General features: G+C 46.2%; 1 protein-coding gene across 3 annotated transcripts in view; it reads left to right on the forward strand.

The window, feature by feature from the left end:
- The first annotated feature begins 165 nt into the window (after positions 1–165).
- The window catches only part of ccne2 (cyclin E2), a 37162-nt gene continuing 10454 nt past the window's right edge, over positions 166–26873 (forward strand). Inside the window, exons 1-10 of one of the 3 annotated variants that reach the window (XM_038808997.1) lie at positions 166–295; positions 12263–12296; positions 12388–12466; positions 12552–12614; positions 14246–14400; positions 19164–19299; positions 21344–21490; positions 21942–22037; positions 25592–25726; positions 26704–26815. In XM_038808997.1, coding sequence (XP_038664925.1) covers positions 12283–12296; positions 12388–12466; positions 12552–12614; positions 14246–14400; positions 19164–19299; positions 21344–21490; positions 21942–22037; positions 25592–25726; positions 26704–26815 — 937 coding nt within the window. In that variant the 5' untranslated portion in view covers positions 166–295; positions 12263–12282. Of the gene's footprint in view, positions 296–11298; positions 11502–12262; positions 12297–12387; positions 12467–12551; positions 12615–13076; positions 13188–14245; positions 14401–19163; positions 19300–21343; positions 21491–21941; positions 22038–25591; positions 25727–26703; positions 26816–26873 lie in introns of those variants that run through there. The other 2 variants (XM_038808996.1, XM_038808998.1) reach the window with 2 other exon arrangements.

Raw genomic sequence — 26873 nt, forward strand, 5'->3', positions numbered from 1 at the left:
TCATGTGCACTGCTCGATTGCGAGCTTGCGATTGGGAATCAATTAAATGAGAGGAAGATGTCAGAATAGCAATGGCCCTCAATAAGCAGGCCTTTGATTATGTTTAACCCGAGTGCTATTTTGCTTTTAAAATAAAATGGCTCGGTGTGAGAGTGGATGGAGGCAGCATCGCGTAAGGAAACGAGTTTGAGGGCACTGCTGTTGGTGCCCCTTCCGTTCTCGCCCTGTCGTACTCCGTGAGCACAGTGGCGGTTTTGGCATTACGAATGTGGAGCGAGTCTAGGCAGCATTTCAGGTTGGAGGGAATGTCGTTGTGGGCCCGATATGGGGGGGTGGAGAAGTTGGGAAAGCGGGGTGCGATGGCAGTTGGTATCAAGGGAGCTTGGGGACTTGTGAGCTGGTAATTTCTGGTTATCTTGATGTTTTGGTCTTCTTATTTTTTTTTTAAATTTAGAGTACCCAATTATTTTTTCCAATTAAGGGCAATTTAGTGTGGTCAATCCACCTATCCTGCACATCTTTTTTTTGGGTTGTGGGGGCGAAACCCACGCAGACACAGGGAGAATGTGCACCCTGTGACCCAGGGCCGGGATTCGAACCCGGGTCCTCAGTGCCGTAGGCAACAATGCTAACCACTGTGCTACCGTGCTGCCCAGTCTTCTTATATTTTTATGTATATATGCAAAAAACCTTGAATAAAAAAATTTTTTTTAGAAAGAAAAAATAATATGAAATAACTACCAATGTAATGGAGTTAAAACAATGCATCAGCAAATTTCCCAATTGGGTGTGCTATCTAACTCTCAACCAGGCACTAGGTGAAATAAAAGTAGTGTACGTTTGGTGGGGATAGAGGGAGAAATGATAATGCCATGCTTTTCACAGATTCTGAAGCTTCTGAAGAATAATGTTACAACATTTTGAAAACAAGAAAAGAAAGGTGATGGTAAATTTATATTGTTATAAAGTGTGGTATTTTGATATATCTGTAATGTTTTTGTTATAGTGGCAATGTTATTTGGAGGCCTGATATTTGAATTTGCCAGGAAGGAAATAGGTAGGTATAATGTTATAATGTTTTGGAACAAAATATTTTAAATAATTAGATAAATAATTTAAAAAGTTTCATTGAATGGTCCAGCTGCTGGCAATTGGTCCTGTATTTCAATTGAGAGAAGACCCAAAATGCTTGTTCTTTACGCACTGTTACGTTTTGCTGTTGATGTTGCAGGAGTGTGGAGTGTGCAAGAGAGAGATTTTGACATTCTGAGTTTGGAATAGATGACTAATGTGGGGTGGATGGGAACTTTAAACCTTCACTGCACATAGACCACAGACACAGCACACACGAGGTGGGTGGCATATGGCTAGAAGATAGGGTTTTGGCAGAGCAGGGATTGACAGGCTATGGGTGAGAACATGTTTGAAATTGGGTGGTGTTGAGAAACAGAACAGTTGGAGGGTCAAGATGAGGAATGCAAGTGATCCAAGGTAAAACTGATCTGGAGAAGCATTATTGACGGGAGGAGTATGTAGGGCATATGGCCAGCATAGGGTTAAAGTGGAGGCTGGAGGAAATACCCATTTGAGTTGGAGGGAATGTTTATTTCCAAAACATTACAGCTACGTATTTCTGACCTCATAAATTCAAGTATCAGGCCTCCAAATAACTTTGCTGACATAACAAAAATATGAAAAATAAATCAAAATACCATACTTTATAACAATATAAATGTACCTGCACATTTCTTTTCTTGTTTTCAATGTGTTTTTAACATTATTCTTCAGAAGCTTCAACATTTAAATAGCTTTTTTAATTTCAATTAAATAACTATTTAAATTGTTGTCAGGTCAAGCAAGATAAATACTCAGGGATAAAGCTAATTAAATAGTATACAAGAGATTGGATATAATCTGACACAAAAACATCTTTCTAAAGTTTAATTTCAAAAGTTTAATTTAAAGGAATAAATCATGGCAGGACAGCTCCAAGGCATGGTCTGCTCCTCTTGCTCCATGTGGCAGGCTGGGAACTGTTCCAGTCCCCAGGGTCAGCATGTATGCAGGAAGTGTCTCCAGTTACAGCTCCTGGAAGCTCGCGTTTCAGAACTGGAGCGGCAGCTGGAGACACTGTGGCGCATCCGCGAGTTGGAGAGCATCGTGGATAGCACGTATAGAGAGGTGGTCACCCCGCAGGCTCAGACTCCGCAGGCAAGAGGGGAATGGGTGACCACGAGACAGAACAAGAGAGTGAGGCAGGTAGTGCAGGAATCTCCTGTGGCAATTCCCCTGCAGAACAGATATATCGCTTTGGATACTGTTGAGGGGAATGGCCTCTCAGAGGAAAACAGCAACAGCCAAACTCGTGGCACCACGGTTGGTTCTGCTGCCGAGGGGAGTGGTGATAAGCGTGACAGTGCAATAGTTATAGGGGATTAGATTGTAAGGGGAATATGTTTTTACTTCCCGTTTTATTCCTTTTAGTATTACTGGGCCTATTCACTGAGCTCCCCTCAGTCACTGTACCTTGTACTGTCGCCCTTTTTGATTTTTGACAGTGGCTTCTCTGCCTTACACTTTCCCCCTTACTGCCTTTTGTTTCTGTCCCTATTTTACTACCTTCCGACTTCCTGCATCGGTTCCCATCCCCCTGCCACATTAGTTTAAACACTCCCCAACCGCTCTAGCAAATAGCCTCCCCTAGGACATCAGTCCCAGTCCTGCCCAGGTGTAACCCGTCCAGTTTGTACAGGTCGCACCTCCCCCAGAACCGGTCCCAATGCCCCAGGAATCTGAAACCCTTCCCCTGACACCATCCCTTCAGCCACGTATTCATCCTATATAACTTGTCATTTCTATTCTGGCTAGCACGTGGCACCAGTAGTAATCCTGAGATCACTACCTTCGAGGTCCGATTTCTTAACTTCCTTCCTAGTTCCCTGTATTCTGCTTTTAGGACCTCATTCCTTTTTTTACCTATGTTGTTTGTACCGATGTGTATCACAACCACTGGCTGTTCACCCTCCCCCTCCAGAATGTCCTGTACCCGCTCCGTGAAAGCGACAGGTTGTTACATGAAGATATGGGTTCAACGACAAAGAAAATTAGGAGAAAGGTTAAGAGGAAAAATAACTTAGGAGAGGTACTGATCAAGGTGTTAAGATTCAAAACAGAGGTATAAAAGCCAACTTAAGTGTACTTTACCTGAATGCTCATAGTATTCGGAATAAGGTAAATGAGTTGATGGCACAATTCATTGTGAAGGACTATGATTTAGTGGCCATTACTGAAACATGGTTAAAGGATGGTCACGACTGGGAGTTAAATATCCGAGGGTATCAAACTATTCGGAAAGACAGAGTGGATGGTAAGGGAGGTGGTGTAGCTCTGTTATTTAAGGATGACATCCGGGCAATAGTAAGGGATGACATCGGTGCTATGAAGGATACAGTTGAATCCCTTTGGGTGGAAATCAGGAATAGTAAGGCGAAAAAGTCACTGATAGGAGTAGTCTACAGGCCACCAAATAGTAACATTATGGTGGGGCAGGCAATAAACAAAGAAATAACAGATGCATGTAGAAATGGTACAGCAGTTATCATGGGGGATTTTAATCTACATGTCGATTGGTTTAACCAGGTCGGTCAAGGCAGCCTTGAGCAGTTCATAGAATGTATCCGCGATAGTTTCCTAGAACAGTATGTAATGGAACCTACGAGGGAACAAGCGGTCCTAGATCTGGTCCTGTGTAATGAGACAGGATTGATTAATGATCTCATTTTATTTTCATTTTTTTATTTTAGCGTGGCCAATCCATTTAGCCTGCACATTTTGGGTTGTGCGGGCGAAACCCACGCAAACACGGGGAGAATGTGCAAACTCCACACAGACAGTGACCCAGACCCAGGATTGAACCTGGGACCTCGGCGCCGCAAGGCAGCAGGGCTAACCCCACTGCACCACCGTGCTGCCCTATTAATGATCTCATAGTTAGGGATCCTCTCGGAAGGAGCGATCACAATATGGTGGAATTGAAAATACAGATGGAGGGTGAGAAGGTAAAATCGAACACTAGTGTTTTGTGCTTATACAAAGGAGATTACAATGGGATGAGAGAAGAGCTAGCTAAGGTAGACTGGGAGCAAAAACTTTATGGTGAAACAGTTGAGGAACAGTGGAGAACCTTCCAAGCGATTTTTCACAGTGCTCAGCAAAGGTTTATACCAACAAAAAGGAAGGACGGTAGAAAGAGGGAAAATCGACCATGGATATATAAGGAAAAAGGGAGAGTATCAATTTGAAGGAAAAGCATTCAAAGTGGCAAAGATTTGTGGAGACCAGAGGACTGGGAAATCTTTAGGGGGCAACAGAAAGCTACTTAAAAAAGCTATAAAGAAGAGTAAGGTAGATTATGAGAGTAAACTTGCTCAGTATATACAAACAGATAGTAAACGTTTCTACAACTATATAAAACAAAAAAAGAGTGGCAAAGGTAAATATTGGTCCTTTAGAGGACAAGAAGGGAGATTTAATAATGGGATATGAGGAAATGCTTGCGGAACTGAACAGGTTTTTTTGGGTCGGTCTTCACAGTGGAAGACACAAATAACATGCCAGTGACTGATGGAAATGAGGCTATGACAGATGAGGACCTTAAGGTGATTGTTATCACTAAGCAGGTAGTGATGGGCAAGGTAATGGGGCTAAAGGTAGACAAGTCTCCTGGCCCTGATGGAATGCATCCCAGAGTGCTAAAAGAGATGGCTAGGTAAATTGCAAATGCACTAGTGATAATTTACCAAAGTTAACTAGACTCTGGGGTGGTCCCGGCGGATTGGAAATTAGCAAACGTGACACCACTGTATAAAAAAGGAAGTAGGCAGAAAGTTAGTTTAACTTCAGTAGTAGGGAAGATGCTGGAATCTATCATCAAGGAAGAAATAACGAGGCATCTGGATGGAAATTGTCCCATTGGGCAGATGCAGCATGGGTTCACAAAGGGCAGGTCGTGCCTAACTAATTTAGTGGAATTTTTTGAGGACCTTACCAGTGCGGTAGATAACGGGGAGTCAATGGATGTATATCTGGATTTCCAGAAAGCTTTTGACATGGTCCCACACAAAAGGTTGCTGCATGGCATTAAGGGTAAGGTAGTCGCATGGATAGAGGATTGGTTAATTAATAGAAAGCAAAGAGTGGGGATTAATGGATGTTTTTCTGGTTGTCAATCAGTAGCAAGTGGTGTCCCTCAGGGATCAATGTTGGGCCCACAGTTGTTCACAATTTACAGAGATGATTTGGAGTTGGGGACCAAGTGCAATGTGTCCAAGTTTGCAGACGATACCAAGATGAGTGGTAAAGCAAAAAGTGCAGATGATATTGGAAGTCTGCAGAGGGATTTGGATAGGTTAAGTGAATGGGCTAGTGTCTGGCAGATGGAATACAATGTTGACAAATGTGAGGTTATCCATTTTGGTAGGAATAATAGCAAAAGGGATTATTATTTAAATGATAAAATATTAAAACATGCTGCTGTGCAGAGAGACCTGGGTGTGCTAATGCATGAGTTGCAAAAAGTTGGTTTACAGGTGCAACAGGTGATTAAGGCGGCAAATGGAGTTTGTCCTTCATTGCTAGAGGGATGGAGTTTAAGACTGGGGAGGTTATGCTGCAATTGTATAAAGTGTTAGTGAGGCCACACCTGGAGTATTGTGTTCAGTTTTGGTCTCCTTACCTGAGAAAGGACATACTGGTGCTGGAGGGTGTGCAGAGGAGACTCACTAGGTTAATCCCAGAGCTGAAGGGGTTGGATTACGAGGAGAGGTTGAGTAGACTGGGACTGTACTCGTTGGAATTTAGAAGGATGCGGGGGGGGGGGGGGAATCTTATAGAAACATATAAAATTATTAAGGGAATAGATAGGATAGATGCGGGCAGGTTGTTTCCACTGGTGGGTGAAAGCAGAACTAGGAGGCATTGCCTCAAAATAAGGGGAAGTAGATTTAGGACTGAGTTTAGGAGGAACTTCTTCACCCAAAGGGTTGTGAATCTATGGAATTCCTTGCCCAGTGAAGCAGTTGAGGCTCCTTCATTAAATGTTTTTAAGATAAAGATAGATAGTTTTTTGAAGAATAAAGGGATTAAGGGTTATGGTGTTCGGGCCGGAAAGTGGAGCTGAGTCCACAAAAGATCAGCCATGATCTCATTGAATGGCAGAGCAGGCTCGAGGGGCCAGATGGCCTACTCCTGCTCCTAGTTCTTATAGAACATAGAACATAGAACAGTACAGCACAGAACAGGCCCTTCGGCCCTCGATGTTGTGCCGAGCAATGATCACCCTCTCAATCCCACGTATCCACCCTATACCCATAACCCAACCCCCCCATTACCTTACTTTTTAGGACACTACGGGCAATTTAGCATGGCCAATCCACCTAACCCGCACATCTTTGGGAGGAAACCGGAGCACCGGAGCACCCGGAGGAAACCCACGCACACACGGGGAGGATGTGCAGACTCCGCACAGACAGTGACCCAGCCGGGAATCGAACCTGGGACCCTGTAGCTGTGAAGCATTTATGCTAACCACCATGCTACCGTGCTGCCCCATGTTCTATCTGTGAAAGGTTGATGAGGCAAAGACAGGGAGACACATACGATTCTGGAGTGAATGGGATGGATTTTCCGGGACAGGCTGTAGAACAGGAGGAGATCACAGAGATAGCGAAGTGTTAGGTAATGGAGCGTTTATAAACACATGGTTGAGATTTTTGCATTTGATGGATTAGGGAACAGTGAGCCAATGCAGATCAGGGAAAATAGGGACAATGAGTCACAATGATTTGCTGCAAAGTAGGTTATAGAAAGCAAAGTTTTGGATGGGCTGAACTTTATGGTTGGTGAAGAATTGGAGCCTGGCCAGGAGAGTAGTAGAATAGTGGAGTCCAGAAGTGACAATGTTATGGATGAAGCTTTCAGTGGTAGGAGGGTCAAATAAGTGCAGATGTGGAACTAGGCAATCAGTGTGGTCGAAGGAATGTCAAGTCAGAAGCACAGTAAAACTTTAAATAGGCTGTTGAGCTAGATTCAGGACACCAGAGGTGTCAGAAGAGCAAATATTACAGGCATATATTAAAGATAATAAAGGGGAGCCTAAAGTGGTCTGGTCACCTAGTCTGAATGTCAAATACTAGACTCCCTAAGACAATCCACTTGGCGTTTAATGTTCTCATGTTGGTCAGTTCGAAAGATACAAGAATGTCACCAAGATACATCTAAATTAATGTGGCATCATAATTGATGCATGGGAGCTTGATGATTCTGTCAGAAGAAAGTGGCACGGGCTTGTTTATAGAGGGGAGCTTTCTGAATAGGAGGGCGCTTGAGGAGATGTTTGCATTGGCGGGGGGAAACAAATTTCGATATCTGCAGGTGCGGGACTTTCTGCGAAGACAGGTACCAACCTTCCTACTCCTGTCGCTAAGGGGGATTCAGGATAGGGTGGTTTTGAGAGGATGAATAGGAGAGGGGAGCGTTTCTGACATTTATAAGGAGCTTATGGGATCAGAGGAGACGCAGACCGAGGAGCTGAAGTGAAAGTGGGAGGAGGAGCTGCGGGAGAGATGGAGGAGGGCCTTTGGGCAGATGCGTCGAGTAGAGTCAACACGACCGCGACGTGTGCCAGGCTCAGCCTGATTCAATTCAAGGTCGTGCACCGGGCTCACTTGACAGTGGCCCGGATGAGCAGATTCTTTGGGGTGGAGGATAGGTGCGCAAAATGTGCGGGAGGACCAGCGAACCATGTCCACATGTTTTGGGCATGTCCAAAGCGGACGGGATTTTGGCAGGGGTTTGCTGACGTCATGTCCAAGGTATAAATACAAGGGTGGCACCGAGTCCAGAGGTGGCGATTTTTGGGGTGTCGCAGGATCTGGGAATCCAGGAGGAGAAAGAGGCAGACATTCTGGCCTTTGCTTCCCTGGTAGCCCGGAGGCGGATATTGGATTGGATTGGATTGGATTTGTTTATTGTCACGTGTACCGAGGTACAGTGAAAAGTATTTTCCTGCAAGCAGCTGAACAGATCATTCAGTACATGGAAAAGTGGATCTGTTGGGGAGAGCTTGCAGAGAGTTGCCTCGCTCCGGTGCCATCTTGCTAGCATGGAGGGACTCGAGGCCCCCAAAGTCGGAGACCTGGCTATCGGACATGGCTAGCTTTCTCTGTCTGGAGAAAATTAAGTTTGCCATGAGAGGGTCACTGTTAGAGTTCACCCGAAGGTGGCAATCATTCATCGACTTCTTCACAGAGAATTAATAGTCAGCAGAAGGAGGTTAGCGTAGATTAGGGGTAAAGTAATGGTGGGACCTGTGGGGGAGGGAGGCGTTATTTGCACTATGTTTATATTTTCATGTACATTGTTTATATTGCTGCTGTTACAATGCCAAAAAAACCTCAATAAAATGTTTATTGAAAAAAAAGAAGAAAGTGGCAAAAAATGGTTTGTAGCAAGACATAGTTTAAAGCAAGATTCATCCAGTTAATTGAAGAAAAAGGAGCCAAAAGGAAATTTTTAAACTATCACTGATATCTAATGTCCTGTGCATGGGAAAATAGTCTTCTTGAAAATTGAACTTTATAATTATATGAGAACTCATAACTTGTATTCACTTGAAGGTGAGCTAGAGGCTGTTGTCATCGGCAAACCATCATCATCTTCAAATTCTGAACAAACCTACAAATAGACTTAATCAATATGTTTACAATGATTCAGTTCTTTTTTTACATGTTAGCTCTCCATTTGCATTTATGTATCTATATAATATGAATTGAATATCTGTGCACCCTTTCTGTTTTATTAGCATCACACTTGAGTTTTCTGATGAATGTAAGTGGTCCAGTTATCACAAACCTAGTACAATTTCCTTGTACATCGTAAATTTTGTTACCAATTGCATCCGTCTTTTAGTCCTACAACCCCAGATGGAGCCATCTGAAAACATTGCTGGTTTTAAACAATCTGCAATTCACCCCCTCATTGGAGAGCACATCATGTGACATGGTGCTTCCTGGGTATGCGAACCCACCCGGTGCAGACAGCCTGTTGTCTTGTTTCACAGGGAGCAGGCTGATATATAGCTTCTGTCTTCCTCGGGATGATAATCCAAATTTCTCACAGATATATCCGAGATTTGTTTACAATGACTTGGAAGCCATTTCTGTAAGCACAAAGGACATATTCACTAATAAATAAAAGCTCCTGAATAAGTTCTTCAGATTTGTACTGGATTTCGGGCAGTGGAGAAGTGAATATACATTCCTTTTTCTAAGTTCTTGAAGATGTAGGTAACCAAAAAAAGGCACTAAACAATGTGAAAGATACAGCATATTGCTCTTTGACTGGACTGGAGACAGGGAAGTAGTTGGAAACGTTACCATTTTTGTGATATTGACCATCTGCCACTTGTAGATTGATTTTCTGGATTTTGTGAAGGGGGGGGGGGGGGGGGGGGGGGGGGGGGGTTGTCTGTGTGTGTGTGATATCTAACTTTGACCAGTCATTTCTGGTGGGTTTTTTTGCTGGTCGTATCAAAGGCCTTTGTGAGGTTAACAAAGAAACAAGGAATGGTTCCATTTTGTTTTCTGGCGTTGTCAGACAGTACAAACTTGATTAGTAGTTTCTCTGTCTTTTCTGAATCAACACAGGCTTTGGTGAAGGGTTTTCAGCTAAATATTCAATGTAAAGATTCAGGAGAGCCCAAGAAAGGATTTTCCCTGCAATGACAAAATTATTTAAACTCTTCAGCAAATAAACCCTTGACAGTAATATATTCTGAATATCTACAAGGCATGTAAAAAATTATTTATAATAAACAATTAAGTAAAATTAGACAGTATTTCAGTACAAAATATGTAAATTAACCACGGGCAATGAAATCAATTATTGCCCACTATAACCCTTAAAATGAGCAAACCAGTACTTACCTAAAGCTGAATAGAGCTGTCTCCAGAGAGATGAACTTTCTACATTTGGTTCATACTTCCAGGGAATAAAGAATTACATTCGCCAATGCATATATATTGCAACATTAAAATAACTTTGCTAAATGTCTTAGGGTTGAGGTACTGAGGCACTGTATTGGCATTGTAAATGGTTCCTTCTCCAATGGTACTGTTCCCCAGTCTGTGGAAATATTGGTCAGAACCTATCCTCAAAAAAACTTTCTGCACTTTTGGTTCTTTCAAAGTATACATCTCCAACCACCCTTCCTACTATAAGGTCTTTGAACATGTTCACACCTCCCATATCATCTTTCCTTCAATCCATTTTTGAACCTCTAAAATTAGGCTTCCACTCCAATCACAGCACTGAAATGGCCCCAATCACATTTCATAATCTGTTATTATGACAATGGTGCATTTTTCTTCCTTGTTCCACAACCACCTTGCAGCCTTTGAAATACGTCCTCCTTGAATGCCAATCCGCTGCTGTCCAGCTCAGTGGCACAGTGGTTAGCATTGTTGCCTCACAGACAGAGACCCGGTTCGATTCCAGCTTTGGGTGATTGGCTGTGCGGAGTCTGCACGTTCTCCCCGTGTCTGCGTGGGTTTCCTCCGGGTGCTCCGGTTTCCTCCCACAGTCCAAAGATGTGCAGGTTAGGTGGATTGGCCATGTCAATGAGCAGGGTTATGGTGATAGGACAGGAGAGTGGCCAAGGTAAAGCGCTCTTTTGTAGGGTCGGTGCAGACTCGATGGGCCGAATTCAGTGTGAGACATACAGCCCAAAGGGGTGCTATACAATTCCCCTCCCCTCAGTTCACTGTGGCTGAAATGTCCTTCCTCCCATTGCATTTCTGGGGCGGTTGCCCCAAGCATTATTGCATCCTTCAGCATATGGTCCTGGCAAAGCAGGGTTATAATTAAAGACTGAGAAACACCACTACACATCTCTTATTAAACATTTAAGATGATGGGGCAATTCCACGGACGTCACTTTTCTTTTAGCATCGGATGTCAGCAAGAGAAGTGCCTACTGAAATTCAACACGGTTATTTCAGGGGCATTTTAAAATAATATTTACAAGTTACATGCAACGTTACAGATTAAAACCATAGGTTGAAATCTACTTCCGACAATCTGCATGAATTTCTGTTTACATTTGGAGCCAAATCACGTTGCAGGACCGGTTTGTTGTAGCTATTGGTGGCTTTTAAATCTCCTCCCCGAAGGAGGGACTTTGGCGGTGGGTGGCGTTTATTTAAAACGAGCAGGCAATCTGAGCAAATTAAAACATTTCAAAAATGAAATTTACCAAAGCGAACCATGTTTTGGATTGGCAAAGGTATTTTAATTGAATCGCATCAATGAATAGTGCTGTTAGGAAAAAAAAGGTTAGATTTGTGTTCACCTGAGTGACAGTGTGCACATGCGCATTTGGTTCGCTGCCTTGTTAAAACTGTTGGCGCCGGCGCCAGCTGAGCTATTTCTGGGCAGCTACTGGGGTAAGGACAGCAGTGGGACACAGCATCTCGGGACTTATAGTCTCAATATATTTATAATGTTAATATTCTGCAGGAGGAAAGGAAATGTGTGGATCGATGCGCAGGACAGTTTTTAAAAATTCTGTTAGTGGAAACTAGCGCCGGTTAGTGCACATAAACTGCACCCATTTTATACACCGGTTCTCTCTGTGTATATCTATAAAATTATATTTAAGTTGGAGATAGTTATACGTGCATCCTCTAAAGGACGTTAGTGAGTTTGAGATTGAGTGTTCTTTGTGAAAGATCAGTGTTTTACTGGTTTGGCGGCTGGGGGGAGAGAAGTGAGAAAGTGTCCAATCCAGGCTTTACCCGCTCTGTGTAAATTGGCGCGGAACCGGGTGGGAGATAAAATAACTTTGAAACTGCAACCAATATACTTTCAATATCTTAACATCCACCTCAATGAGGAAAAATATAAAGGGCATTGGTAGAAATAGAACTTTGTTGCGGGGTGGCGCTTTTTATGAAATATAACCTAAAAAGTTGAAATGTGTTGCTCGTGCACCCATGGTAGTCCCCAACTATATATATCGGCTTGGTCAAAATGCTGCTTTTCATTGAAATTGAAATTTAATCAATATCTTGTGGATTTTTAAAAAAATGACACTTGGGTCTAGGGAGCTTGGCAGGCGGCCAATGTTATGTGGCTTATTTTCATCAATGTGCCTCGTTAACCGTATCAGGAGTGTATATAATATTTCACAATTTATATTTTGAAGGATTTGCACAATTAAAGAAGATGTCGAGGCGCAGGTGAGAAATGTTCCTTTACTTTGTAATTCATGCATCTGGAGATATTGAAGAGCGACTGTACTTAAAAGCAAATTTGTGCGTTTTGTAACAGTGATCGTTTGCAAGCCAAGCAAGTAAAATCTGAGGAACAAAAGGATGACACCATCCAGTCAAAGAAAAGGAAACCTGAAGTGAGCAATGTAAAGTTATTACCAATATTTTCAGCCCAATTTATTCTGGTTACTGGTTAATGCAGCGGCAATTTATATATTTCAGGAATGCAGTGATCATAACCACGAGACAGAAGTGAGCAAGAGAAGGCGACAGTTTCAGATACAGGTAGGCGATCCCACGAGCAGTATGGTGCTGTCGATCGTGATATTAAGAATCATTTAGCTAGATATAAGATAGGTTATATGTGTATGTACAGGCAGGTAACTTGGCTTGGTGGATAAGCAAAGTGTGGCAGTGTCCAATGCAAGACACCGATACACGTGTCTGTGTAATTTGCTATTATTTAATTTGTCAATTTGTATATATTCCCTCCGATTCTGTTTCGAGTTTTAAAAATTGGGCAGCGGGTGATGCCAAGGTGACTTGAAAACGAGCCTTGAATACGGAAGATGAGCAAGGCAGTATTTGGTGAATGAATGAATGAATGAAGTGTCCTTGCTGCTCACAGAGTTTGCGCGCTGTCACACAGCCGGTTCCTGTTTCTTGTGGGAGGTGCTTGTGGCTGGCGCGCCCGCCTTGTATGAACTCTGGCTTTTTTATTTTCCATTTTAAGTTCGCTACGGTTTAAAATGAAAATCGAGAAGCCGGACAATTTATAGAAAGATATATATATTTTTTTTAAGTGTCCTTTTCGTGTTTGCAGCTGGGATGACTTTTGAACTCGTTGATTCAGACTGGGTGCTGTATTGCGAAGGGTTTTGCCATATTGCGCTGTCCAGGGAATGTAGAATCGAATCTATTCCCAAAATGACTATCCTGTCAAATTATGGTTATAATTTAAGACGGGGTATTTATGAAAAGCCGGCGTTTCGTTCGAAACCTGTCCTCCCTCACCCCCACCCTCCCCCCTCGTCCCAAGGGTTCTCCTGGCGGACTTTCCTGCTCAGTAAAAGTCTGTAAAATGATGCACTCTTCACTGAAGGAGATTCCGTGTGAAAGCTGTATGAAACTGTGAAATCGGGGGGGGTTGAATGTCTTCGTTTACATGTTAAATTAAGTCGGAAATGAATAAACGCGGGAAGTTTTCCCTCGCAAACGTGTTTCAAAAAAAAAAGGCAGTGGAATCTGCTTGAAACTGCTACCGAAATTCTGGCCATGGATAAGGGGAGGGGGCATTCTTTTTATTTTATAAACGCAAGGGGTTTCTTCAATCCAGACCGCTGCTGCTGCTTCAGTCAAATCCTGGATTTAGTAATGCTGCACCACTTACTTTTTGAGTCTACACCATATGGACTGTAGCGGTCAAGAAGGCAGCTCTCCACCACAATCTTCTCGAAAGCAATTCAAACTGAGCAGCAAACGCTGGTTGAGCCAGTGAAGCCCACATTAAAAAAAACTTTATTTTCAGTGTTCTTTCTGTCCATCAATATTAGGAGGATCCTGAATTGCTTGTAGCTTTGCTGACGTTATTCTACAGTAACTTTTTTTTCAAAAAAGGCTTTGATGTTCTAACCCTGATTTGCAGTAAACTAAACATTTTGGGTTAGTTTTTGCTGTTCAATTTATTTTTAATCTGGCGTCTCAAATCGTTTTACCAAGGAGGGGAATATTAGTACTGCAGTATCATTTGCCTTTATAAATTGACATTGTTGTGCCTTCTACTGAGACCTGCAGAGGGAGAACTTTCTCAAGTCTGTATGGAAGTCAAGTTTACTTCTATATGGGTGTTGTCATCTGGTCAGAGTTCAAATCAATCTTTAATTCAGACAGTGACTTGTTTTAATTCCCTTTTGCAGAGTTGCTGGACACCCATAGTACCTGGAGGAGTTAGTCCTTGTATTCTTATCCCCACGCCACATAAAGAAACTGATATCACTGAAGACTTCTCCAGATTCACACAATATAGGTTTAAAAACTTGTTCCTAACCAAATCACCGCTACCACCTCTCAGGTGAGTACCTTGATGCAGATTGAATGCAGTATTTGAATGTCCATCTGTCAAGTATTTATTGTAATGTTTGCTCACCCAAGTGTACATGTGAGCTGTGTGGGAAGTATAGATGTGAAGTTTAAATCCTAATGCAACTGAAGTCTTGTTTTATTTTCCAAGCATCTTATTTGCCACCCATTTTGTGTGGCAACATACGGATTTTTTTTAAACAAAATTTTATTTGCAACATACAGATTTGTGCTGTGGGTTTGTGACTGGAAGTGCTGTGTACAGGTGAAGCACCTTTTCTCCCAGAATAGGAAGATTGGATTGGATTTCATTCATTCATTCTTTCTTTCTTTCTTTCTTTCTTTCTTTCTGGCCTCTTTCCAAATAAAGTTACCTTTACTGTCACAAGTAGGCTTGCATTAACACTGCAGGCTGGTTTAGCACAGGGCTACATCCCTGGCTTTGAAAGCAGACCACGGCAGGCCAGTAGAACGGTTCAATTCTCTTTCTTTCTCCCCCCCCCCTTTCCAAAAACAGTCTCTTAACTTGCGGGGTCTTATTTGCCCACGCAAATCCCGTAATACTCCTGTTTACCCGCTTAAAGAAGGGCTCGGGGATGAGGATGGGAAGGCACTGGAAGACGAACAGGAACCTAGGGAGGACCGTCACCTTTATGGACTGCACCCTGCCCGCCAGGGAGAGTGGCAACATGTCCCACTTCCTAAAGTTCTCCTCCATCTGATCCACCAGCCGCGCTAAATTGAGCTTGTGCAAGACACCCCAACTCTTGGCCACCTGGATATCCAAGTACTGAAAGCTCCTCTCCACCATCTTGAGCGGTAGCTCCCCCAACCTCTGCATTCGTTTTACCCCACATTTTGCTTGTGTCCCGAGAAGTCTCCAAAATCCCTACGAATCTGCATGACCTCCCCCATCCCCTCCACCGGATCCACAATGTACAGAAGCAGGTCATCCGCATATAGTGAGACACAATGCTCACCAACCCCCTCCAGTTTCTGGACTCCCTCAATGCCATGGCCAGTGGCTCAATCGCCAGGGCAAACAGCAGGGGGGACAAAGGGCACCACTGCCTCGTTCCACGATATAACCTGAAATACTCTGACCGCAGCCGGCTCGTCGAAACACTCTTCTGAGGCCTGGTACAACAATTTGACCAACCCTATGAATTCCTCATCGAACCCAAATCTGCCTAATACCTCCCGCAGGTACTCCCACTCCACCCGATCAAAGGCCTTCTCCGCGTCCATTGCCGCTACCACTCCTATGCCGTCGTTCCCCCCCCCCCCCCCCCCCCCCCCCCCCCCCCCCCCCCCCCGGGAGGGCATCACGATTACATTCACGAGCCTTCGCACATTTGCATTCAGCTGCCTGCCCTTCACAAACCCTGTCTGATCCTCGTGAATCACTCCTGGGATACAATCCTCAATCCTAGTGGCCAACAGCTTGGCATCCACATTGAGAAGCAAAACTGGCCTATAGGAGCCGCATTGCAACAGGTCCTTATCGCGATTGAGGATAAGCGAGATCAAAGCCTGCGACATCGTCGGGGGAAGGATTCCCTTTTCCTTAGCTTCGTTAAAGGTTCTCAGCAACAGCGGGCCCAACAGCTCTGCGAACTTTCCATAGAACTCAACTGGGAACCCATCCGGCCCCGGGGCCTTGCCCGCCTGCATACTCCCCAACCCCTTAACTAGCTTCTCTATCTCAATTGGAGCCCCCAATCCGCCCTTCCTCCACCTTTGGAAACCTCAGTTGGTCCAGGAACTGTCGCATCTTAACCTCGTTTATTTTAGCTGGACTCTGCACCGTGTCCCCCCAATCCCTAATTCCCCCAATCTCCCTAGCCGCCTCCCTCTTCCGCAGCTGATGCGCCAACATCCGACTTGCCTTCTCCCCACACTCATACACTGCTCCCTGTACCTTCTGGGCCTCAGCCTTCCCCGTGGTTAGCAAGTCAAATTCCGTTTGGAGGCTCCGGCGCTCCTTCAGCAACCCCTCCTCGGGGGATTCTGCATACCTCTATCCACCCTCAGTATCTCCCCCACCAATCTCTCCCTCTCCATCCTAGAACATAGAACAGTACAGCACAGAACAGGCCCTTCGGCCCTCGATGTTGTGCCGAGCAATGATCATCCTACTCAAACCCACGCATCCACCCTATACCCGTAACCCAACAACCCCCCCCCCTTAACCTTACTTTTTTTTTTAGGACACTACGGGCAATTTAGCATGGCCAATCCCCCTAACCCGCACATCTTTGGACTGTGGGAGGAAACCGGAGCACCCGGAGGAAACCCACGCACACACTGGGAGGACGTGCAGACTCCACACAGACAGTGACCCAGCCGGGAATCGAACCAGGGACCCTGGAGCTGTGAAGCATTTATGCTAACCACCGTGCTGCCCTAAATCCTCTCCCTCTTCTCCCTGTGGGCCCTGATTAAGATTAACTCCCCCCTGACCACTGCCTTCGGCGCCTCCCAGGCCACACTCACTGACACCTCCCCATTATCATTGGCCTCCACATATCTTTGGATGCACCCCCGGACCCGCCCACAGACCTCCTTGTCCGCCAGTAGTCCCACGTCCATGCGCCACAGTGGGTGCTGGCCTCTCTCCTCCCCCATCTCCAGCTCCACCTGGAGCTCCAGCTCCACCCCCCCAAAAATCTGGCCCATGAACCCCCTCAGGACCTTAGCCGCTGCTGGCCTCTTACCCGACCTCGATCTAGACCGGTCCAGTGCTGGGTCCAGAACCGTATTGAAGTCTCTCTTCCCTTCTCCCCCCCCCACCATGTTTTTCGCATCCAACCCTGAGTCTTTCATGGTTGCTAACCTGTCCCACCCATCCTTTCCTCAGCCTGGTTTGATCTGCGATCTTCAGGTGTGTTTCCTGTAGCATGGCTATGTCTGCCTTCAGCCCCTTTAAGTGCGAAAACACCCGGGCCCTCTTGACCGGCCCAATCAAGCCTCTCACGTTCCACGTGATCAGCCGGATCGGGGGGGCTACCACCCCGGGCCTAACCATCTCCCTTTTTAGGCCAGCCACGTGCCTGCGCCTCCAGTACTCTCCAGCCCCCAGGCGAGGCTCCCCGCCCCGACTCTCCTTCTTACCATCAACTCCCCTCAGTCAGCACAGCAGCAACCCAGTTCCCCCCCCACCACCACTTGCCTCGGCCAAGCAACTACTTAACCCCCCTAAACCCCCCCCCCCCCTGTTGCACTCCTGTAAGTCAGCTGACTTGTGCTGACCCCGGCCGCTCCCGCCTCTGCCTCCAATCCCCCTTTGGATTTCCCATCCAAATCTCCAGCCCTCCTCCCACCAAAGTGGGGTAAAGAAAGTCCCCACCCCCACCCCATATAAACCAATGCAGACATTGAACACAATACCGCCCTGCCCCCCGCTTCGGGTACCGTCCCCACCATTTTGCGGGGAAAAGCCGCGCTCCCTGCCTGGGCCGACCCCAGCCCCTGTGGCGCAGCTCCTCTCAACTGCGACCTCACCCCAATCCCTGAGGGCCCCAGGCCACGGGCCCACAGTCCCAAGAAAACGCGGGGAAAAACCCCACCCAAACAAACATCGCCCCCTCCCGCACCAACATCCCCCATAACATACTGCAAACCATTAATTCGAGTACAACTTCTTGTTTTTGATGAAAGTCCACGCCTCATCCGGCGTATCAAACAGTGGTGTTGGTCCTGGTATGTGACCCAAGCCTCGCCGGCTGTAACAGCCCGAACTTCATGCCCTTCCTGTGGAGGATCGCCGTAGCCCGGTTGAATCCTGCCTGCTTCTTGGCCAGCTCTGCACTCAAGTCCTGATAAATACTGATCTTGGTATTCTCCCACCAGCTGCTCCGCTCCTTCTTCGCCCATCGCAGGACACACTCACTGTCGGTGAAACCACACCACCATCGCCCTCGGCGGCTTGTTCGCCCACGGCCTCCTGGCCAGGACTCTGTGCACTCCATCCAGTTCCAGGGGCCTCAGGAAGGCCCCCGTGCCCATCAGCGTACTCGGCATCGTGGCCACATACGCCCCAGCATCGACCCCTCCACGCCTTCAGGGAGACCCAGAATCCGCAGGTTCTGCCTCCTCGACCTGTTATCCAGGTCCTCCAGCTTCTCCTGCCATATTTTGTGCAGCGCCTCATGGGCTTCCACTCTGACCGCCAGGCCCAGAATCTCGCCCTCATTGTCAGAGGCCTTCTGCTGCACCTCCTTGATCGTCGTCTTCTGGGTCTCCGCCAACCTTTCAATCGACGCTTTCATAGGGACCAGCATCTCCGCCTTCAAGTCAGCAAAGCAGCTTCTTAAAAACTCCTGCTGTTCCCGAGACCACTGGGCCCACGCTGCCTGATCCCCGTCCGCCGACTGCTTCCTTCCCACACCGCGAATCGTTGCCCAAAAGCTGCTGGAGCTCCTTAAAAGGGCCCGAAAGTCCGTTATCGGTGGGAGCTACCGACCGTGCGACCTACCCAGGCATAGCCGCAACCGGAAGTCGGCAGAATTTTTATTGACAAAGGGTTGGGACGGGGTTTGTTGCAGATACAAGGCAAGTGGTGGGGTGAGGGCGAAGAAGGGAAGCATCTTTAACGTACAAAACATAGAGAATAGTGGGAGCAGGGGAGGGGAAATTAGCTGTCAAAAGCTTCTTTAGACTTGAGATATTGGCTCCCAAATCCAATGCTATCCTACCAAGGCTAATATGTCATCTGATGTTTTCATGACTTATTTAAAATGTTTTTACTCTTAGCTGGGGAAACTCTGAAGATGTGTGGTCTAATATGTTGAAAAAAGAAATCAAGTATACCCACGACAGAAATGTTCTCTCGCTACACCCATCATTGCAGCCAAAAATGAGAGCTATTTTACTGGATTGGCTGATAGAGGTTAGTCATCATTACAATCCTTTTATATGCAGAAGTTTTGGATTGTCACTTGATCTTTTACCAGAAATATTCAGCATTTTACTCTGTTTAAAAACCCAAGTAATTTTGAATAGATGTGTATTATTACCTTTGTTTTAACAAGGCTCAGATTTAAGGGCTCAAGTTTCACTGGTTTGAATGATCTGGGTGATGCTTTAAATGAAACCACTCTTGAAAATGCTTTTCTCGGGCAGCACGGGTGACGCAATGGTTTGCACAGCTGCCTCACCGCACCGAGGTCCCAGATTCAATCCAGCTCTGGGTCACTGTCCTTGTGGAGTTTGCACATTCTCCCCGTGTTTGTGTGGGTTTCACCCTCTCAATCCAAAGATGTGCAGGGTAGGTGGATTGGACACGCTAAATTGCCCCTTAATTGGGAAAAAATGAATTGGGTACTCTAAATTTATAAAACAAAAAAGAAAATGCTTTTCTGTGCACTACAGTTAAATAAAAGACTTGTGTTGTCCTTTTGATGGCTATCAGACATCACAAAGTGCCAGCCAATGGAGTACTTTTTGAAATGTGACCAGTATTATATAAACGTGGCAGCATGTTAGTTCATATTAGCATGGTTAGCATAGTTGCTTCACGGCTCCAGGGTCCCAGGTTCGATTCTCGGCTTGGGTCACTGTCTGTGTGAAATGTGCACGTTTTCCCCCCATGTCTGCGTGGGTTTCCTCCGGGTGCTCCGGTTTCCTCCCACAGTCCAAAGATGTGCAGGTTAGGTGGATTGGCCATGCTGAATTGCTCTTGGTGTTCAAAAAGGTTATGTGGGGTTCCGGGGATAGGGTGAAGGTGTGGCCTTGGGTAGGGTGCTCATTACAAGGGCTGGTGCAGACATGATGGGCCGAATGGCCTCCTTTTGCACTGTAAATCTATGTTTCCATAAACTGCAATCTGATGATGATTAGAAAATCTGTGGGGAAAGGGTTGTGTTATTAAAGGTGGATATTGGCCAGGAGGCAACTCCTCTGCTCTTCAAAATAGGAAGAAGTCTTGCACACCAGGTTAAAGTCGAACAGGTTTGTTTCAAATCACTAGCTTTTGGAGCACGGCTCCTTCCTCGGGTGAATGTTCATCTGAGGAAGGAGCAGTGCTCTGAAAGCTAGTGATTTGAAACAAACCTGTTGGGCTTTAACCTGGTGTTGTAAGACTTCTCACTGTGCTCACCTCAGTCCAGCGCCGGCATCTCCACATCATGGCTTCAAAATAGTGCCATGAGATATTTTGCACCCACTGGAGAAAGCAGAAGAGACCCCATTTTAATGTCTCGTCCAAAAGGTGGCCCCTCTGACAGTGCAGTACTCCCGTAGTACTGCAATCAACTGTCATATTTGCTTTTTTAAAAAAAAAAATTAAAGTACTCCATTCCTTTATTATCCCAATTGAGGGACAGTTTAGCTCGGCCAATCCACCTACAATGCATCTTTGGGTTGTGGGGGTGAGACACACACAGACACCAGGAGATTGGGGCAGCATGGTGACGCAGTGGTGAGCACTCCTGCCTCACGCCGCTGAAGACCCGGGTTCGTTCCCAGCCCCGGGTCACTGTCTGTACATATTGCCCGTGTCTGCGTGGGTCTCACCCCCACAAACAAAGATGTGCAGCTTAGGTGGATTGGCCGTGCTAAATTGGCCCTTTATTGGAAAAAAATAAAGTGAGAAAATGTGCAAACTCCTCACGGACAGTGACCCGGAGCCAGGATCAAGCCTGGGTCCTCAGTGCCTTGAGGCAACAATGCTAACCACTATACTGTCATATTTGCTAAGAAGCAAACACTGTGGCTGCATGCAGCCAGGACTTGTACAACACCCGGGCTTGCTTGAGCTGATGAGTAGTATTTGCATCACTAAAGTGCAGGGCAATGGCCATCCCAAGCAGGAGAGTCTGGCCGCATCTTTGAGGGCAATTAGGGATGAGCAATAAATCTTTGTCTCGCCAGCAAGGTTTGATGTAAAAAACATTTTTAAAAGATCATTTTGTTTACTAACTCGTATCTTTCAGGTTTGTGAGGTGTACACGCTCCATCGAGAAACCTTTTACCTTGCTCAGGACTTTTTTGATCGGTTCATGTTTACTCAAGAAAATATTCATAAAAGCAAGCTGCAACTCATAGGCATCTCCTCACTCTTCATTGCTGCAAAGCTGGAGGTAAACACACACCCACTGGCTGGTGGGGAGGATACGTGTTGTGTACAGTAAATGTATCGCCCTCCATTTTGAAAGTATGTTGTTAAACAAGTTTTAATGGGCTACAGTTTTACTGCCATCACTTTAATGTAAAATGCAAGTTGCTAAGTTCTTCGAATTTGGTCAACGTGGTGGCTAAAAGTATTTCGAGTAATGTTGCTAATTTTCTTTACAGTCAAATAGGCGAAAACTAACTCAGGATGCACAAAGCCTTCTCTAAGGGTTAAGCTCTGCCCTTATTGCACCTGCATGATTATAATAGGCTTCCTGAGGAAGGAGCAGTGCTCCGAAAGCTAGTGTTTGAAACTAACGTGTTGGACTTTAACCTGGTGTTGTAAGACTTCTTGCTATATTTATCTTGTTTGGCAAACCCTGTTTGACTTTACATTTCTATCCTTTCCTTTCCTTTCAGGAAATCTACCCTCCGAAGTTGAATGAGTTTGCATATGTCACAGACGGTGCATGTACAGAAACTGAAATACTTGATATGGAATTGATTATTCTAAAGGTAAGCAGTCTGAGGTTGTTTTTTCACAATGGTTTGCAATGCAAAATTGAGCCCAGTACCTTTAGGGCAGTGGCGTCACATGTTTTATCTGCCACTTATTGATGTTGGTTAAGATTACTTTTTTTTCATTCTCTGGACATGGCACTGAAAGATTTGCCTTTGTGACACTTTTCATGCACTATGGGACATCTTGAAGTCTTTGTAACCAATTAAGTACTTGTGCAATATTGCAAACATGTTGGGTGGGATTCTCCCCTAATCAGTGGGATGGGCCATAGCGGCGCTGAGGAGTGGCGTGAACCACTCTGGCATTGGGCTGCCCGGAAGGTGTGGAATCCTCTGCACCTTCAGAGGCTAGGCCGGTGCCGAAGGGCCTCCGTCGGCCGGTGCGAGTTGGTGCATGCGCGGGAGCGCGAGCGTGTGCTGGCGTCATCCCAGTGCATGTGTGGGGGGGGGGGTCCTTCTCCGCGCCAGCCATGGCGGACCGTTACACCGGCCGGCGCGGAGGGAAAGAATGCCCCCACGTGGATCGGTGGACCCCGATCGCAGGCCAGGCCACCAGATCCTCTTGCCCCCTGCCGGCCATGGCAGACTGTTACACCGGCCGGTACGGAGGGAAAGAATGCCCCCATGCGGATCGGTGGCCCCCGATCTCAGGCCAGGCCACCGTGGTGGTCCCCCGGGGCCAGACCCTCTTGCTCCCCCCCCCCGCCGGCCATGGCGGACTGTTACACCGGCCGGTGCGGAGGGAAAGAATGCCCCTATACGGATCGGTGGACCCCGATCGCAGGCCAGGCCACCAGATCCTCTTGCCCCCCCGCCGGCCATGGCGGACTGTTACACCGGCCGGCGCGGAGGGAAAGAATGCCCCCATGCGGATCGGTGGACCCCGATCTCAGGCCAGGCCACCGTGGTGGTCCCCCGGGGCCAGATCCTCTTGCTCCCCCCCCGCCGGCCATGGCGGACTGTTGCACCGGCCGGCGCGGAGGGAAAGAGTGCCCCCACGGCACCGGGCTGCCCGTGGTTCTGTGGACCCCGATTGCAGGCCAGGCCACTGTGGGGTCCCCCCGCGGCCAGATCCCCTTGCCCCCACCCCCACCGACTCTGCAGACCGCCCGCAGAGCCAGGTTCCGCCGGTACGGACTTGTGGTATTTTACGCCGGCGGAAGCGCCGAAAACAGGCGGCCACTTGGCCCATTGGGGGCTGGAGATCGGCGGGAGGGCCGCTGGCAACAGACGTGGTGCGATTCCCACCCCTGCCTAAAAACCGGCACCGGAGAATCCGGCGGTGGGCGGGATTCACGCCGCCCTCCTGGCGATTCTCCGGCCCAGCGGGGGATCGGAGAATCCCGTCCGATATGTTTATACACCGCAAGCTTCCAAAAGCAAAGTAATAATGGCCAGTTTTGTTTTTGTGATACTGATTTGTGGCCTAAATATAGGCCAAGCCACCAGGAATATCCTCTCCTTCAAAAATTGTGCCCAGTGACTTTCTACTTCCATTTGAAGGGAGACTTAAGTCCAGCGCCGCCACAGCCGTGAGGGTGGGGGAGTGGAGAAAGAAGGAGACGATCCGTGGACAGGATGAGCTTTGGGGGGGCTGGTGGGAGGTGGGCTGGGGTGGCGAGCCTGGCCAAAGGGGGGCACTATTTGACAATCCGGATCCGCGCGCGGCCGACGCCATGTTGCACGACATGGCCGCCGCCGTGCACATGCGGGGCCACGGATCCAGCAATTGCAGCGATGGGGACCCCACGCAGCGTGCCTGCCAGTCCCCCACCAGGCGGAGGATTGACGGTCGTTTTGCGTCACCTTTTCGGTCGTAGAAAGCCCACCTCCTAAGCCCCCTGGCCAGCGGCACAACTGTCAGAAAACTATGGTGATGCTGGACACTTTACGTATATCTCCCCCCCCCCCCCCCCCCCCCCCCCAAAGCAGCCACAATGTCGGCTTTACGATTTTTAAAATCACAAGTGAACCACGCCGTTGGGAACTCAGCCTGTCAGAGGCAGAGAATCGTGGAGGCACCGGAGAATACCGGGTTAGGCCCGTGATGATATGCAAACCATGTTTACTGTACCTGCATTCTGGACCACATTGACGCCGCTGACGAGGTGACAGAATTGCGATTTGCGATCTGGTGGCAAATTAGTGCCCACTGCAATTTTCGGTCAGAAACTATTCTCCGGCCAATCATGTTTCGCGATTTCAGAGTCATCCAACGGAGAATCCCGCCCTGTACCTTTTCAAGAAGTAGTTATAGTACTTTGGGAAGGGCCGAATGGGGGCATCTTGCTTCTATTTGCTATGTTTCTAGAAGGTTGAAGTGAGATTTAATAGAGGTTTTCAAAATTAGGGAGGTAATTGGGGTGACTGTTTCCATTGGCCAGTAACCAGAGGACCAAGATGTAAATTTATTGGCAAAAGAAAAGGGTGTGGGGGGGGGGGGGGGGGGGGGGGGGGGGTGCGGCATGTTTAACAAAGTTATTTAATTTTCTTTATTCTTGGGCCGTGGGCATCTTGATCTGAATGGCTTGCCAGGTTATTTCAGAGGGCAGTAAAAGTCAATCACATTACTGTGAATCTGCAGGCACATGTAGGCCGATGGCTGATTTCCTTCCCTAAAGGACATTTTGAACCAGGCGGGTTTTTGCACTAATCGATGCTGTGAGATCTTTGTGTGATTTTGAACTCGTGTCCCAGAGCATGAGCCTGGGTCTCTGGATGTTTCATGGTTGCCATTACAGAGATTAGCTTTCAAATCCATATTTTATTAATAGAATTTAAATTCCACCAGCTGCCATGGTGCAGTTTGAACCCATGTCCCCTGAGCATTATCCTGGGCCTCTGGATTGCTGATCCAGTGGCATTACCACCATGTAACCGTTTCCCCATAAAGTGGCGATTGATCTGGGTGGCACTGCCTGAACAGTTGGAGGAAGCAGATTTGTCGTAGCTCTCTGTACTTGAAATGGAAAACTTTTAGGGGCATAGAGAAGGTGAATGGGCTGGGACTGATTTGAATATCTTTCAGAAAGAATGCTCAGGCAAGATGGACCAATTCTCTCCTATGCTATCTGAATCTGCGATAATCTTGTCTCCTACCTTGTTTCCATCCAACGTTTTATTTAGCCCTGGGAATGTAAACCAAGAGGATAGCAACACTTCAGGGAGGCATAAATTGGTGAAATGGGCAAATTAAATTTAATGCGGAGAAGTTTGAAGTGATACATTTTAGTGGGAATAATGAAGGGAGGTGATCTGGCCAGGAATGGTACAGTTTTTATGGGTGAAAGAATACAGACTTGGGGAGGGTTTACAACACAAGGCTTTGATAGCAGGACTGGTTAAGAAGGCAGGTTTTAAAAAAAAAAAAGACATTTGAGGATCCTTTTAAAAAAAAAAAAATTAGAGGAAGCTGCATCAAACCCCTGCAAGGTTCTAGCATCTAATGTTGCAGTTGAGCAACAGCAAAAGTGCTAGGGAGAGGGTGCTGAGAAAATTGCAAATAACGGCTCGCACAAAACTATTTATGTGTATTTCTTCTTTTTAAGGCCTTAAACTGGGAACTGTGTCCAGTGACTATTATTTGCTGGTTGAACCTTTATCTTCAAATAATCTGTTTAAAAGAAGTACCCAACATGTCGCTGCCTCAGTATTCTCAAGAAACCTTTATACAGATTGCACAGGTAATTACTTTCCGCATTGTGAAGCAAGTGTCCATTTTACAGTTAAATCAGCAGCTGCCCTCCATGTTTCTTCTTCACATGCAGTACCTATTGTGTAGACAAAATGATTTAAATGTTAAGCTGCTACAGAAATAATTTTAAAATGTTCGACCAAAGTCATCAATGGACATGCTGGGAAATCTTGTGGCTGTTTCTATTTGATTTTGAACTACAATTTACGCGCTTTTTTTGGTGGGGTTTTTTTTTTGGTACTTTATTTGTACATTTAATTTGAGACCATCATCAGTGACTTAACTGGTTTCCTATCCGAACATCTTTTTAAGACTCTGCGTTTGCTGAAAATAAATTGTATTTTACCAAGCCATAGTTCAGTGATGTGGATAGCAATATCAATAGTGTGACTTTAACTGAAGTGATTACAATACTTTTGGATGGAAATGTTTGCCCCAAATCAATTTTCTGACCTTGCTAATGATTCTGTATTTTGGGTTGAAAGGTGGAGTGACTGGGTATGAATTTGCTGCGCTGCCTCCATAAACATCTCTGCTCTTGGTGCCAGTTTGAATCCTTTCCTCCCTCACCTAGTTACAGCTTCAAAAGACTTAAATCATATCCCATTGCACATCCCTCAACGTTCTTCCAATTCTTGCTCTGCCCCATTATAGTCCAAGCTTTACTGAAGCATTGTTGGACATAATGATCTCTTCCTATTCGCTGGATAACCAGTTTTCTCTCTAATTATGGAAATTCCATCTCCACTTAATATCTCGCCTTCAATCAGAAGCTTTTGAAGGGATTTGCTGGCTTTGTTGCACTGCTGTCCATTTTTAAAATGTCCATGTTAATTTAGAACCAGGATGCCAAAATGCACTACTTTGCCAATTGCTGTTTTAAAGCACAGGTTTTGTAATACTACAATAATGATAAAAGTACAAATATCATCGCTCATTATCTATTTTTGAACTTTTTCTGTGCAGCTTTTAGATCTATGTATCCTTGATGTTGAGAGTTTGAGTTTCTCATATGGTGTGCTGGCTGCTGCTGCTATTTGCTACTACACATCTATAGAAGATACTTTCAAAGCTTCAGGTATGGAGGTTCTTGCCTCAAATTTACATTTGATTGCGTATGTGCAATTTTAGGTTTC

This window comes from Scyliorhinus canicula, chromosome 10 (assembly GCF_902713615.1).
Source record: "Scyliorhinus canicula chromosome 10, sScyCan1.1, whole genome shotgun sequence".
In the NCBI taxonomy this organism is placed as follows: domain Eukaryota; kingdom Metazoa; phylum Chordata; class Chondrichthyes; order Carcharhiniformes; family Scyliorhinidae; genus Scyliorhinus; species Scyliorhinus canicula.